This window comes from Lithobates pipiens, unplaced genomic scaffold (assembly GCF_037356315.1).
Source record: "Lithobates pipiens isolate NorthernLeopardFrog02 unplaced genomic scaffold, aLitPip1_a1.2 Scaffold_22, whole genome shotgun sequence".
In the NCBI taxonomy this organism is placed as follows: domain Eukaryota; kingdom Metazoa; phylum Chordata; class Amphibia; order Anura; family Ranidae; genus Lithobates; species Lithobates pipiens.
The window spans coordinates 101,368,843-101,385,233 of NW_027507784.1; the positions used below are offsets into that span (position 1 = coordinate 101,368,843).

The window sequence follows — 16,391 nt, forward strand, 5'->3', positions numbered from 1 at the left end:
GGTTTAATACTGCTTTGAGCACCCTCTAGGGTAAATGTTCACATGTATTGACTTTCTATTTTACTAGCTGTAAACACAAGAATTGTTGAGTCTTGGCACACATTCCATTCTATTGTCATCTAGGTCTGATAGACAAGCTGGCTACCAGCCAGATGTGAAAATTTCCCTCTGAGCAAAAAATATATTTCAACAGCTTGTGTGAACATAAAAGATTATAAGTAATGAATGCCATTTTCAGAGTTTATTTAATGCCCTGTTTTACAATATTACATGTTAGAAAGTTGATTTTCCCTTTTAAAGAGAACCAGTCTTGATAGTGCTGATAGAAGAATATGAATCTTGAATTATTATACTTGTGCATACAGTATGAATATATACCTCCTTTTTTACTTTAATTTGCATGAGGACAACTCTCAGAGGTGCAGGCCAAAGCCCCAGATTCCACTGTGGTGTGACAGTTGCTGTTATGGGAACGTCCTGTGTTAAAGTGATTGTAAAAAAAGAACCTGCAAGACAAAGGTATAATGAACTAGTATGCTTTGCATACTAGCTCATTATGAAATACTTACCTTAGATCGAAGCTGCAGGTTTAGGAGATATTTACATTACCTACAGGTAAGCCTTATTATAGGTTTACCTGTAGGTACAAGTGGTGTAACAGGGTTTACAACCACTTGAAAGCACACACATACAGTATACTATCTAAAGCTGGCCAAACAATAGTAGATTTTCTTTTATACATTTTTCATTTTATGAACATCCTTAGTGGGGTCAAACTGACATTAATTTTTGACCATAATGATGGACAAATTAAATGGCGCAGGATGGGAAATGATCAAATTTGGAACAGTGTATGTAGTTTTCTTTCAGTCCAGTCCATTTGTTTTAAAATTGAATGTTAAAAGCTAATGAAATTTTTTGAACAATATTCAACAAGTCATCAAATATGGTGAGAATATTTGTACGAATGTTTATATGAATATTTGTTCAAAAATCTACTACTATATGGCCAGCTTAATACTGTAGAAAAACAGAGCTACAGAGTTTTTTTACATTCCTTAAAGCAGAACGAAAACCCTCCTATCCAGTACAGCCAAAAAGCTATCATCTTAGCCTCTGTTTGAGCTGCAGTTGTCATGGTGCTGCACATGTGATCAGTTATGACAATGTCTTGACCGTTCATTTGAGAGCTCAAGCAACTGTCACAGTTCTCATTCACGGCACACCCCGAATGAAACTATATTGGAAAACCATTAAATTGTTGGGCTTAGTTCATTTTTTTTACACGCTCAGAACCTGGGAAACAGTGGGGGAGATTTACTAAAACTTAAGCCCTCAGAATCTGGTGCAGCTGTGCATTGTAGCCAGCTTATAACTTCAGCTTATTCATTTAAGCTTTGACAATAAAACCTGAAAGCTGATTGGTTTCTATGCAGAGCTGCACCAGATTTTGTATGCTCCAGTTTTAGAAAATCCCCCCAAGTGTATGCTGTTAGCATGGGGATAGGCAGTTACCCAGGCAGCAAATGTCAGATCCCAGGGGGTGTCCCAGCACTGAGTCATCCTCAGACAAACTAGGTGGAGTTAAATAATGGTTTGGGCTGCATAAGTCTAATAATTTAAGACTGCATATTAAATTGTATTCCTAAGCCTAATGAAGACAGGTTCTCTTTATGGACCCGTAACTAGGCTCAGATTCTGTGCTAATTCTTGTCCTTTCTTTTTGCAGTGCGGATTTTTTAAACGTTCCAGGTACGATGATAGTGTCCCTCGATACCATGCTGTACGAATTCCCAAAGAAGAACGCCAATTTAAAGACGGAAAATTAAAACAAAACAGTGAAAAAAAGCAATGGGTCACCAGCTGGAATGAAAATGAAAGTTATTCCTAGGAATGTTTTTATTGTGCTCTAGTTTCTTTTTTTTTTTTTTTTTTTTTTTTTTTTATAATGGATGTAAATTGAAAGATGGCTCCAGGGAACAGGCTTTAACTTGAATTGTCTTCGGATATTGTTTCGACTCCCAAGGCAGTTAAGACTTGCACAGCGAAACCTCAATTGGAAACCTTAAACAAAATGGGATTGAAAGTGAAACATTGGTCGAAGCCATTGCGCTAATGGACATGTAACGGTTATTTCTTGGTATACGCAGCGTGAGGAAGGGGTGTTTATTTTATTGTTGTGCTGTAATTATGCAATAAACATGGAAGCAGCCACTGAACTATTGATTATAGGAAAAGCAATGACTCTTTCTAGAGGTATGCATGGGCACCAAACAGCGGCAGAGCAGCAAAAAAACATCAGATTGCTGAATATTTTGTTTATCTATCAGTTACATTCCCATGCAAGCCTGTATCATTTAAGAGCGTATGGGCTGTGCATGCACTGGAAAAAATTGGCCATTGAGCAAATATTTCAGCACAGCTGATAGACTACTGCTTCACTGGTGGAAGGTGCCAATGACTGATTCCACCCAGAATTATTAGATGACAGTTGTGCAGTGCCTATGGGTACCTTTAGTCTGAGAAGATCTGTGATCATTCTGCCTTAAAAAACAGCTTTTTGTGCCATTGAGCAAGTAAGCATTCAAAAAACGATGTGATACTCTACTGTTGCCTATGCAAAAACATTCAATTCTTTAATACAGCTAACAATGCAGACCTTTGTTTTTGACTTAGGCAGTCTTAGTACTTAACTGGCCTGGTCCAGCGTGCCTTTTTAATTCCTTCTATGTAAGGAGCACCTTCGAAGTATTGCATAGCAGTGAAAACTAAAGCAGAGACTCGGCAACCAATCATATATAATAATTTTTATACAGAATTTATATAGCGCCAACAGTTTGTGCAGCATTTTACAAAATTAAAGGAGACAGAACAGTTACAATACAATTCAAGAGGGTTAGAAAGGTCCTCTGAATGAGAGCTTACAATCTAAAAAGGAGTGGGCCAAATAATACAAAAAGTAGAGTCATAGAGGGAGTAGTTAGGTAACTGAAAAATCATCTCTGGATCATTGCTGTCACTTGTTGCACGATAAGCTTTGCCTAGTTGAATAAGTTCATATGCAATAAAAATACACTCCTTGCTCAAGTATACAATCATGGTGCATACCCAACTCTCCCCAATTCTAGCTTCTGTAGGGGAGGGGTAGATTTTAGGAAAACCAAAAGGCATGTGGGAATATCTGGGCAGGACTGCGTTCGGATGTGGGGAGGGGTTTCAAGTAGCTTAAATTTTTGCTTTTAAAATGCTTACAAGTATGCAAGCGGATTTAGTGGCTGCAGAATCATTTATGTGTAAACACTGAAAGAAATGTGCAATACGGTGTCATTCTGCGCATATTTTTTATTTTTTTTGCTAATTTTGCAACCAGTGCGTAATTTTTCATTTGTATATAGCTTAACCTTCACTGTATTTATTGCATCCTGCAACTTTTTTGCCAAAAGGAAAAACAAATACTATAGCAGCCAATCACTGTCTCCCTTTTATTTTCCCCATTCTGCACTGGGAGAGTGAAAGGGAAAAACTGGTTACTATGGGCAACATTCACTTACATCTGGCTCATTTTTTGGGTTAAAGTCTGTTGATTGAGTAATGACATCTACATTGTCATAACTAAGGTGCTCAACAATCCAAAGTTCCTAATACACTGACAGGCTTCAATCCTATATGTATATTTGTTGCTTCAAATATTTTCTTTTATTTTTAAAAGTATAGCAATTCAATTACGGAAAATTTTAAATGTCGAGCAATTTCAGTGCAATTCAGTGTTTTATCAGTCTTTTTGTTACTAGCCAGAAGCCGTAATACACTACTTGGGACTAAAACTGTATAGCTACCTATGTTGTGCTCGGTATTTCTGTAGTTGCCACACTGCCTTGACATTGACAACTGCCTAGCAGTTTATGTGCTGTCTTTGTAAATACTGTGATATGTATATATCAAATGCTATTTCTAATCAAGGGAAAGGTTCCCTCAATGTCTCAGCTGACTATACCTTTTGTAAATGTGGATCTGTAGGCCTTAAACTGTGTATCAATGGGACTTTTGCTATAATTGCTCAATAAAGAGCAACAGAAAAAGGGCACAGATAAACTAGTGCAGAATGAATAGAAGCGCTGCACATGGCAATCAATCAGTTTCTGTTAGTCATTTTCTAGTGCTGATTGCTTGCTATAGACAGTAAGGCTATTTTTTATTGCATGGTCCATCCATGGTCCATTGTTTTTGGATGGTCCATCCATGCAAAACTGTTTTCTCTATTGTGAATAACGAAAGGGCTTTGAATCACTTGCTAAACTCATAAATCTTTGAAGGGCTCTGATATAGCTCTGATTAAAGACTAGATCTGTCCGCATGCTGTCATTACACTGGCTTAGTGATTAGAATTTCTGCCTTGCAGCACTGGTGTCTTTGTGTCCAGGTCAGGATAGTATCTGCACAGAGTTTTTTATATAATCCCAGCTTGCATTAGCCCTTGTACACACGGTCGGAGAATCTGTCGGAATGAGTCTTATCGGACCGTGTCGTCAGATAAACCTGACTGTGTGTGGTATGCATTGGACTGATTCCGTCCGATCCAAATTTCCAACATGTTGGAAATATTTTCCGACCAACTGGGCCGGACGGACCTAATCCGATCATGTGTAGAGCATTTTGATCGGACCAAGTGCCACGCATGCTCAGATCAAATTCCTACATCAAAGCTATTGGCTACTAGACTGAATGTAGTCCCATCGTAACGAAATTACGTCATCACGTTCTGAAAGATCGGATTTTTCGCCAACTTGGCCCGACCGTGTGTATGCAACAGTTTCGGACACAATCCGTCGGACTAAATCCGACGGGCAAAATCCGACGGATTTGGTTGGCAAAATCTCCGACCGTGTGTACGTGGGCTAAGTTTCCCCCCACACTCTAAAGACTGGCTGGTAGGATAATCAGCCCTAGTCATAATGGCTGCATTACTATCTGCCCCAAAAGGGTGAGTCAACTAGGAGAAAAGTGCTATATAAATAAACAAGTTACTTAGGGAAATATACTTTTTTAATTGTTGTTTAAATGTGGAAGTAAATTTAAAACCTAAAAACCCTCTAGAAAGTAGAGTTTTTTTTAGCAGAAGAAGTGTACAAAGTATGCCCCCTCCCCCCCCCAAAAAAAAAAAACTGCTGCATCTTGCTTCTGGCAGGTTTTTACATTCTGTCTGGGCCATGTAGTGTACACTCCCGCTTCTTCATGGTAGGAATGGTGGAGCTGATGCTGGAGCGATGTACCGTAACTCCTGTGTGCATGTGCAGCAAAAGTTACATAATCAGAGGCTAGCTAATGGCCAAAGAGGATGAATGTGGACCCAGAGTAACAGCCAATGGGGTGGCAGTGATGGGGTATAGAGCAATGGCTGGCAGCATACATTGGTCAGCGCTGCAGGAGGGCACACTCTTAAGGTAAGTGTACCATAATGTGCAAGTATGCTGTGCACAACTTTTTTTTCTGCTTTAAGTACCAAAATCGGTATTGAAGTTAGTATTACCACCAACTGCCTCAACAGGGGCAGTTTAAATCCCATGGGGAGACTAAGATCCAGCCCAACACCCCAGACAGCTACTGTATTTATAAGGCAGACTACACTTCTATGTACAGCTTGGTTCAAATACCGCCTCAGCCTGTGACTTAACACTGAAGTGCATACTGATGAGGTCATGAGTCTGCACCTGTCAGCAATACTTCATATTCCCATCGCACACGTTCCTGGATAAGCTCTCAAAGTTTGGGTGCTGCAGCAAAAACCAGCTGGATACTGGTTCAAGTCAGAAAGTAGATATTTGTCAGTACACCGTGGATTGACGCAAAGTAGCGTCCAAATGGATTATTTATTGCATGATCACAACACAAGGAGAGTGCAATGTTTCATAGTCACGCAGGACACTTTCATCAGGCATGTGAACCTGACAATGGGGTCCAGCGTGACTCCAACACATTGCTACTTTATGTCAATCCATGGTGTGCTGGCAAATATCTACTTTGCACCTGGCAGCAGTCTACCCATGTTAGACTGACAGCATTTAGTAAACCCCAACTGGTGATGCCACTCCACCCAAGCCTGAGGCCTCTTGTACAGAGGTTCACAAGAATCTGATATCTTGAGAGATTCAGTTATTTATGCTAGTTATCAAGTATCAAATTAATTTTCAATGAATTGAATATCTGCATCAATTGGTTTTATATCTGTGTGGATTGTATATTTTTATATAGGTGATAAAAGGCACTTTTATAGAACATAACAGGAAAAGTGGCACCTACATATGGTAGCAGAGCCTGCAAATTCAAAGGATAGATCTCAATGATGTATTCCCTAGACAGACTAAATGGTTCCAGGTTATTCAGCCCTTCACTTTCACAACTGAAATCACAGTTTTGGGTGGTCCAGAACAAAAAGCCCTACAAAGTGCTGACTACTGAGGGATAATTTGATCAGATGCTAGTATTCGGCATCACTATGCACTATACCAGGACAAAGGCAATATTTTGTTTTTTTTATGGACATTATGAAAGACGAATTTTAAAATAAATACTGATCTACGTTTTAACTTTAGTTCTGTTTTTTTGGTAATGGTGTTGTTCTGTAGATATATGACATCAGATTCTAAGTATATATACAGAGACATTATGGGGACTCATTGTTTTATTTAATTGGGGTAAATGGTTTTATATTGCTCAGGAAAGAAATTATAAAAAGACACCTCCAACAAAACTATGAATTATTGATATGGGTGGAAAGTGATGGGAAAGCTTGTATGCAAGGGTACATTTAGGCTTAGCACTGCACCCCCAAACAAATGTTTTGGGGTTAATATAGCAGTTTTTTTGTCCACTGTGATGCAGCTTGTTTTGTGTTGGAAGATTCCCTGTTGAATACTAGAAGCCGCTGTAGTATGCACAGCGAGGGAAGGAAATCATTGGAGGAATTTAAGCGCTCCACGCGTTATGTTCTGATGACACAATCTCTGTACAATTTGCTTCAGCTTTACCAAGAACTATGTAGTGCACTGGCCTACCAAACAAATGCATTCAATTTATATCTGACCAGGTCAGATATGAATAGAACTACACAATTGTTGGTAAATCTATGTCAGACTGTACCATCAGATTGTAATATATATGGCCAGCATATGAGAAGGTTAAGAAATTGTGCAAGTCCCTGTTCACATCTGCACAATTTATGTACCATGCTTGGTAAGCCTGTTGTGTGTTAACTACTTACTGCATTTTCCTTCACGTTACCACAATGCTCAGATGTGAAGCCCCCTTTAAATTTTTACACACCTGCTGCCCTTATCTTTTTCCACCCAAAACTAAATTATTTTATTATTTTGTGGAGGACCTCTCTGAAGAAAAGTAGACCTTATATTGCTGCCTCCTATGAGAGAACATTATGTCATATGTATGTAAAATTCTTTTACAACCTGAACATACCAGATATTGGACGGTGTGTTTTTGACAAGATGGAAGCCATCTATTTCAAATTCCAGCAGCGTACTGATGCCACTCATGCTCAGAAATTGGACCTGGATGGAGTTTGGACATTTTTGAATCCTCATCTATTTTATTTGGATTTTCGGTTTTACTTTTCATATTCCAGGATAGTTTCTCATTGACAAGGAAAATGCATTTTTAGCTCTGACTTTGGAAACAGATCTACAAATAGCTATAAATTGTATGAGCAATAGAAACATTTGCAGGCCTTTGAGAATATATGTCCCTCTCGTTGTAGTTACTGATGTTATTCAGCAAGTGTCATTACTTTGTTACTAACTAAATTGAGATATGACATATTTTGTAATAAAATTCTATTAAAAAAAGAGTAGCTCTGGAATACTAGTATTTATTTTACTCTCTGATCTCAAAAATATGTTACTTATAATAAAAAAAACATTTTAGCAGAATGGAAGTTCTTCTGTAGCCTGGTAACCTAGTAATGATGTTGCTCTGGTATACTGTATGGCCAAAAGTTTGTGATCATCCAACCATCACATTAACTATGGGGGTTAATTTACTAAAAATGGAGAGTGCAAAATCTGGTATAGCTGTGCATGGTAGCCAATCAGCTTATAACGTCAGTTTGTCAAATTAAGCTTTGAAAAAGTAACCTGGCAGAGCTGCACCATATTATACACTCTTCAGTTTTATTAAACAACCCCTATGTGCATTAACGTGGGAGTGCATTAAATCTGCATCTTTAACAGCTTCTACTCTTCTAGGAAGACAAGATTTGAACAAGAGTTGATCTTGAACAAGATTTTGAAGTGTGTCTGTAGGGATTAGTGCCCATTTAGCCAAAATAATTTTTATGAGGTCGCCAAAACTCATCACCCCATGATTTGTAGACCTGACTTTCTGTGCATGGACACAGCAGTGCTGGAACAGAAAAGGTCCTAAAACAAGGTTGGTAGGGCACAATTATCGAAAATGTCTTTGTAAGCTATACTAATAATAGTACCTTTTAATGGAGACAAAAATTATTTGGAGGAGTGTCCACAAGTTGGTATCCATATCTAGGGGCTCTGCATACAAACTGAAGGGTGCTGTACTGTAAGTATATCCCAAACGATACAGTGCAATATGGCAGTAAATAAGCAAGGACTTAAAGTGAACCTATGCTTTGGCCATTATGTCCAGCCATAGAAGAGAAGGAGCCTAAAAGACAGGGCACAGCTTGGAGCTTACATAGAGGCGTAGACTCCCACTGCAGCCATGAGAGAGTGCTGAATGAAGAACCGCAAGGCACCAGTGCTGTCCCATGAAATAATTTGGAGTGAGTCACTTGTTCCCCAACCCTGGGACATGTTGGTGTTGATATCCTAAAACTGGAGAATGTAAAATCTTGCTCAGCATTGAAATCAGCTTCAAGTTTTTTTTTTTTTTTTTTTTTTAAACAAGTTGAAGTTAGAAGCCCATTGGCTACAATGCACAGCTGTACCAAATTTTGCACTCTACAGTTCTAGTAAACCAACCCCATTGAGCATTTCTCTGTAATTCCCCTGAATAATGGAATTGCAGTAGAGCAAATGAGGTTGGTATATTTTGACAGGCATTAAGGTTGGGTTCACACTTTGTGAATTGGATGCAGCTTACCCCACATCCAATTCGCAGAACATTTGCAAACATGTAATTTTCAATGGGTATGATTCACATATGTGCATTGCATTCATACTCCGCATTGCACAAAGATCATATGTGTTTTCTAGACAGTGCTGTGTGAATTGCAGGCACATAATCTTCAATGGGAACACATTTGATTTGCAGATGTGTTACGTTCTGAACAGGAATGCTTCTCCCTCCCCTATCACCCAGGTCAGTTAATCTGCAACTACAACGGAGAGGAACCGCTGAATGAATCATTTTATCTTCGCACAGAAAACTGAGCTGCAATTCGCACTGGATTAGTGTCAACCCAGCCTATAGCAGACCTTGTATGAGTTTACTACTTTTGTAGCCCTCTACCCCCTCATTAAGGAACTCTAATGATAGAAAAAACAAGAAAAAAGTCTTTACCCTACACTACAACTTCTGGACACTCGGGTAATGTCAATGGGCCTTCTCCTTGGATCCTGCTAACCTTGACGAAATTAAATCTCATGAGAAGTTGCTCAAGCACTGTGCAGGAGATCTTCTTGTGGGATTTAGTCTCTTAGCCCTTGTGCACACGGTCGGACATTCCGACGGATAATCCGACTGTGTGTGGGCTCCATCGGGCTGTTTCCGTCACAATATCCGACGGACAAAGTTTTAGAGCTGGGCTGTAAAACTTTCCGAAAACATGATGCGATCGGACTTTGTCCAATTGTGTGTAGAGAGTTCCGATCGGACAAAGTGCCACGCATGCTCAGATCAAATTCCTAGACCAAAGCTATTGGCTACTAGCCTGAACGTAGTCCTGTCGTAATGAAATAACGTCATCACATTCTGAACGATCAGATTTTCCGACAACTTTGTCCGACCGTGTGTATGCAACACAAGTTTCGGACAAAATCCGTCGGACAAAATCCAGCGGATTTTGTTGTCGGAATGTCCAACCGTGTGTACAAGGGCTAAAGCTTCCTCGGATCCTAGGTCACCATTACCCAGGCAATCTTGCTGGAAGCCAGAATGATCACTAAGAATATGTAGTTGTTTCTTCTAAATTACTTGACTTTTTCCTTTCACTTTTATAAGGGGAGGGTGCCTACAGAATTAGAGGTAATTTTTGGCATTTAAATGCAAGGTCCAATTGAAAGTCAAACTTTTGCTTTGCCTATGCACAGGTTGACTTTAGAGTTGACATTTATTTTGCTTAGATGTTGCCTCCCTGGTTCCTCCCCCTCATCAACATGCTAATAAAATTTCTAGATACAACCTTTCCGTTTTTATTATATACCATATTTTAAACCCAATGGTGAAATCACTGTGTCTCTGTGCTTTTCTAAGTACAACCTTGCAAGAAAGTAAGGCTGCAATCCAGCTTTAAATGAAATCTAGAGTGATGGAAACCCAAAAGCCACTGTTGCTAACCTCCTTCTCAAAGTGCTGCTGTCTCTGGCATCAATACTGTTAATCGCTGCTAAGAAACAAGTGTTCAGCAAATTAAGTCTAAGCGAAGTCCAAAGTCTTGATCTGCCTGTCAATAGAGCTAGCCATAGATGGCTAATTTTTTTTTTTTTCGGCCAGAGAGCTGAAGGAAAAAAAAAAATGGGAATGCCTAGACATGGGTCAAAATTCGTTCGGTCGCTGCTGAACTGGCTGAAGTTCGTTCCATCTATGGCCAGCTTTAGTCAGATGGTACTTAACTACTTGAGTCCCAGCACCTTTTAGCCTGTATAAACCCCATTTGACCACATAAAAATGTAAAAGACGAGGCACAGTTCTTTTTATTTTTTTTTAAATCAGGAAAATGTTTATTGTAATAAACAGAAAGTTATACATTCCAAAATGTTACACTGTGTTAAGAAAGTGTATCCATCCCACACAGATTGAGGTACCGTGAACCACAGTCAACTGACTACACAAGACAATTCTTTATGGTTTATTCAGACACGTAAATAGTCTCTGGTATAGTTCCTTCGGGCTGAGTCCAGGGGCATTTAGCCACATTCCCCACACTTTTTCAAATTTACCAGGGCAGCCCCTACGTGTATAGATATGGGTTTCTAAGAGTAATGCCTTGTACACGCGGTCGGACATTCCGACAACAAAATCCAACATATTTTTTCTGACGGATTTTGTGCCAAACTTGTCTTGCATACACATGGTCGGACAAAGTTGTCAGAAAATTCGATCATTTGTAACAAGGTGACGTTCGTTGCGTACGACGGGACTACATAGAGGCTAGTAGCCAATAGCTTTGGTCTCGTTATTTTATCTGAGCATGCGTGGCACTTTGTCCATTGGAATTCTCTACAAATGATTGGAAAACGTCTGATCGGATTTTGTTGTAGGAAAATTTTAGATCCAACTCTCAAACTTTGTCTGTCGGGATTTCCGACCGTTTGTACAAGGCATAAGGAGTTACCTAGTATAAAAAAGAGGAAAAACCGCGCTTGTTAAATAGGAAATTACAAAATTAAGCGGCAACCCAAATGTTATACTACATTTGGAAATAAAGAAAGAAAAAGGAGTGGGTTGCGCTAAAAAAATAAAATTAATAATTATAAACCGAAAAACCCTTATAGTGAGAAACTCTAGAAAGTTATTGTTTAGTTAATATAAACTGTGCCAAAAAAATAATAAAATTATATTACGGTAAATGTAAATAACAAATATACATCAATATTGCCAGTGAAGACACCATAAATAATAATAAATTGTCCTAATGTGATGTGAACATTAAACTGAAAGAAAGAAGCAATGTAACATCAATTAACCAATTGCCATAAGAAATTAATAAAACATCAATACGTGTGAAAAAATGATAACATTAGATATTGGAGTGTCCATAAAGTCCATGAAAAATATCTATTTTCAAAGTATTCCACGGTGATATGGTGACAGCAAAAATATCCAAAACAAACGTGAACAGTGCACAGCCTCCCCCACAGATATTACTGCCGCTTACCGAAGGTGTATGGTTCCTTATTATAGAGAACCATGCAGAGCGGATGACTGATTCCCCCAGTCCAGGGTTTTCACAAATGGATACAAAGGAACTCAGGAACCCGTTCGCCTCCAAATACACTCCCTCTCACCGATTTTCATAAAAGATAATAAAACTCACAATAGTGTAAAACCCAAGTAAATTTTAATCGAATGTAAGAGACAAATGCGCACTTACAGAAATAATGTCTAAAACGATCGTTCAGCAAATTCGAGCCGGCCGGTCTCGATTAGCGCCCAATACGTCCACAAACATACAACGCGAGCTGGTGGCGTCAGGACGTTGGGAGGAGGAGCGACGTCCTGACGCCACCAGCTCGCGTTGTATGTTTGCGGACGTATTGGGCTCTAATCGAGACCGGCCGGCTCGAATTTGCTGAACGATCGTTTTAGACATTATTTCTGTAAGTGTGCATTTGTCTCTTACATTCGATTAAAATTTACTTGGGTTTTACACTATTGTGAGTTTTATTATCTTTTATGAAAATCGGTGAGAGGGAGTGTATTTGGAGGGGAACGGGTTCCTGAGTTCCTTTGTATCCATTTGTGAAAACCCTGGACTGGGGGAATCAGTCATCCGCTCTGCATGGTTCTCTATAATAAGGAACCATACACCTTCGGTAAGCGGCAGTAATATCTGTGGTGGAGGCTGTGCACTGTTCACGTTCGTTTTGGATATTTTTGCTGTCACCATATCACCGTGGAATACTTTGAAAATAGATATTTTTCATGGACTTTATGGACACTCCAATATCTAATGTTATCATTTTTTCACACGTATTGATGTTTTATTAATTTCTTATGGCAATTGGTTAATTGATGTTACATTGCTTCTTTCTTTCAGTTTAATGTTCACATCACATTAGGACAATTTATTATTATTTATGGTGTCTTCACTGGCAATATTGATGTATATTTGTTATTTACATTTAATATAATTTTATTATTTTTTTGGCACAGTTAAGATTAACTAAACAATAACTTTCTAGAGTTTCTCACTATAAGGAGTTACCTACAGACGCCACCCAAGACTTATGTGTGGGGGGGTGGTTTGGGGGATTTCCACACTAATAAAATTAGTCTACGGGCCTGGAAGAGAGCCTTACCCAAAGCTATCCTAGGATGTTCCTCCTCCACCACCCCCTCGAATATATTGAGTATACAACATTTAGGTTCCAACAGGATTTTTACCCTAAATACCATATTTAATGTTTCAACCAGCTGCCTCCAATATAAATGTAGTTTGGGGCATTGTCATAAAAGATAAAAGATGGATTAAATCACCATGTTCTCTTTTGCATCTGTGGCAGTGTGACTCTGTATAATATCCCATCTTATAAAGCCTCAGGGGAGTAGGTACGGTGAATTGCATGAAAAGTTCATGCTCTACGCCGATGACATGCTACTTTTCCTGGGAGACATGAATCTCCTTACCTGAGATTATGTCCATTGTTTCAGATGTTGCCCATTACTCAGGCCTTACTATTAATTGGACCAAATTTGCTTTGATGCTTCTGGATGATGCACCTGGACAGCTGTGTGAACACTTTTCAGATTGCTACTATGGAATACCTATCCCCTCAGGATTAAACTGGAGCTGCTGCAGTATCCTTAAAATGGAGGTGATCTGGCATTCCCTAATCCCTGGCTATACTATCTGGCTGCACAAATGCAGCATTTGATAGAAGCTATGTTCTCCATTCCCAATGATCCATCAGCATGGCTCTTGCTCATTGGTACGGGGCACAAACTATCCCAGAGGGCTTGGAGGCTCAGCTGTTCCAGAAGCCTAATAAACAAATGCCCACATATGCTCTCCTTCAAAAGGTGTGGAATAAGGCTAAATAATTGCTGCATGTAAAGGGGTTCACAATCTAAAGTCCGATATGGGGAAATAAAACGTATGATGAACTGGTTAAACCAGGGGTGCCCAACCAGTGGCCCGGGGGCTACATGTGGCCCACGTAGGCTTCTGATGTGGCCCACAACCTCCTGCTCTGTGATGGAATAGAATAGAATACTGCTATTAATAGTAAGTATCTGTTCGGCAGTGGTTACTGGGCTGCTTTCAAACTGATCCGCAGGTGCATAGCAGTGCACCTGAGGGTTACCTGCACTGAGCCATAGGCCCCTTTCACAGGGTCAGTCCGACCCAATTGGACCCTTCATTCACCTCTAAAGAGTTGCAGATGTAAATGCACTTGTGTCCGTTTACAAACGCCTACCTCCAATCCGATCCGCAAAAAAACAAAACAAAAAAGTAGAGTGGGCTCTATAGAGTAGAGTGGGCTGCCATGCACCCGCTCCGCTCATTATGGCCCACGACTGGTTACCAGGCCACTTAGGTGGCCCTTACTCTTCAAAAGGTTGGGCACCCCTGGGTTAAACTCTAACAGGGGTCTAGCTGGCATTCCCAGGTAGTAAATCACCTTTCACACATTTTTATAATGGGAAATTACTTTAATTCTCTGAATTACAGTGTAGGTTTTCATTATTCTCCAATATGTTATTCTATTATCTGCAACTACATGCTATCAGGGCACAGGGTGAGGTGGTGGAATGGGTAGAATCATCTATCCCTATTTTTCATTTGCTTCAAACTGCCACAGAGACAAAAGGCTTTATCTCACAATGCTAACTAATGCTTTTGACTGACTTTCTAGGTAATCAACCTATTAAGGCATTGGCTCTGTTGGAGAATGGCCTGGGCCCTATGTCTGGTGATCAATGGGAGGAAGCCCTTCAGGCTGTAAACACCTGTTCTCTGAATGTTTTGCAAAAAGTATCCCAACTATATATACTGCGAGAAACACATTATACTCCTGTGAAACTTCATAGAATGGATAGACTACCTGACCCACTATGTGGTAAGTGTAAGCTGGTGGCTGGTGACCTGATGTATCTCCTCTGGCAGTGCCCCAAGCTCCATAGATATTGGAGTGGGATTCTAGCCACACTCAATGGTGTTTTTCAAACCAATGTCCTCCTTGACCAGATGTGTTGTTTGCTAAGTATTCTGGAGGCGGTGGTCCCAGAGGAGGCAGGGCCGTCTTTAGCGCAGGGCAAACGGGGCACCTGCCCTGGGCCCAATGTTTGTAGGGGGGCTGCACTGCTACCCACGAATTGGGGCCCCAATGAAGCCTGAGGAGGTGACGAGAGTTGCTTTCTCCTGAGCCCTATTCCAAGCTAAAAAAAATATTCTTATGGGATGGAAGTCTGCCACCCCACCATCTGTTAAATCGTGGATACAGCATATGGAAAATACTCTTATCTTTGAGCGATACATATATCAACATAGGGGGAGGCCTGCCAAACTTGATAGACTGTGGGCCCCCTGGCTTGATATGCCAGGTCTAAGCCCTAAAGAGCTTGTCTAGATGATGCTTCTGCAAGGCCCCTAAAACTAAAGGTTTGTGTTTGCCCTGAAAGAATAAAGGGTATTATAAAGTTAAGGGAAATACACAAGAGGGGTATAAATGCTTGTATAATTGCTTATCATGGTACGATCGTAAAACTGGAGGTATGCTAGTTGGATTTGGTGACCTTTTCATTTTCTTTGTTCTTTTTCATTAAGATACTTGTCATTTTGTTATGTGCTTGTTTGTAAGGTGACAAACTGAAGTGTATTGTGGTACATTTGTTTTGCTTCTATGTTCAATAAAAACCTTTTGATTTAAAAAAAAAAAACTTGTAAGAGAAGTTTTGATTCTTCTCTGCCTATCTTATTAGGCTGCATAACCCCTGGCCCTCTGTCTGAACTGTTCTGCTTGGCCCTGTGCTGATCACATGCACCCTCCCAAAAAAAAAAAAAAAGGAAAAACAACTGTAGCAATACACACCATAATGAGCATGCGCAGAGTGCCCTCTAGGGCTCTGTACTATCAGCAGATGGATTGGGGACAGTAAAAGAAAGGGAGGATCAGGGAAGGCAGGATCAAACAGCCTTTTTACACAATGTGGATGATTAACCCCCTAGATTCCACAGTGAGTATCACAAGCATGCTTTACTACATATACAGACTGATTTTAGTGTTGTGGGTTTAGTAGCACTAAACATCTAAAATTCGCTCCTTTTTAACAAATGAAACCACCAAGCTCCTCATTCACTCCCTTGTTATCTCTCGGCTTAACTATTGTAACTTCCTTCTCATTGGCCTGCCTCTCCATAGACTATCCCCTCTTCAGTCTATCATGAATGCTGCTGCCAGACTTATCCACCTTACCAACCGCTCAGTGTCTGCCAACCCTCTCCTCCAATCCCTACACTG

General features: G+C 39.9%; 1 protein-coding gene across 2 annotated transcripts in view; it reads left to right on the top strand.

Moving 5' to 3' along the window:
• ITGA6 (integrin subunit alpha 6) overlaps positions 1-7,861 on the top strand; it is a 135,064-nt gene extending 127,203 nt beyond the window's left edge. Inside the window, exon 25 of one of the 2 annotated variants that reach the window (XM_077448006.1) lies at positions 1,730-7,861. In XM_077448006.1, the coding sequence (XP_077304132.1) occupies positions 1,730-1,891 (162 nt within the window). In that variant the 3' untranslated portion in view covers positions 1,892-7,861. The remainder of the gene's footprint in view (positions 1-1,729) is intronic. The other variant, XM_077448007.1, reaches the window with a different exon arrangement.
• The last annotated feature ends 8,530 nt before the right edge of the window (positions 7,862-16,391 follow it).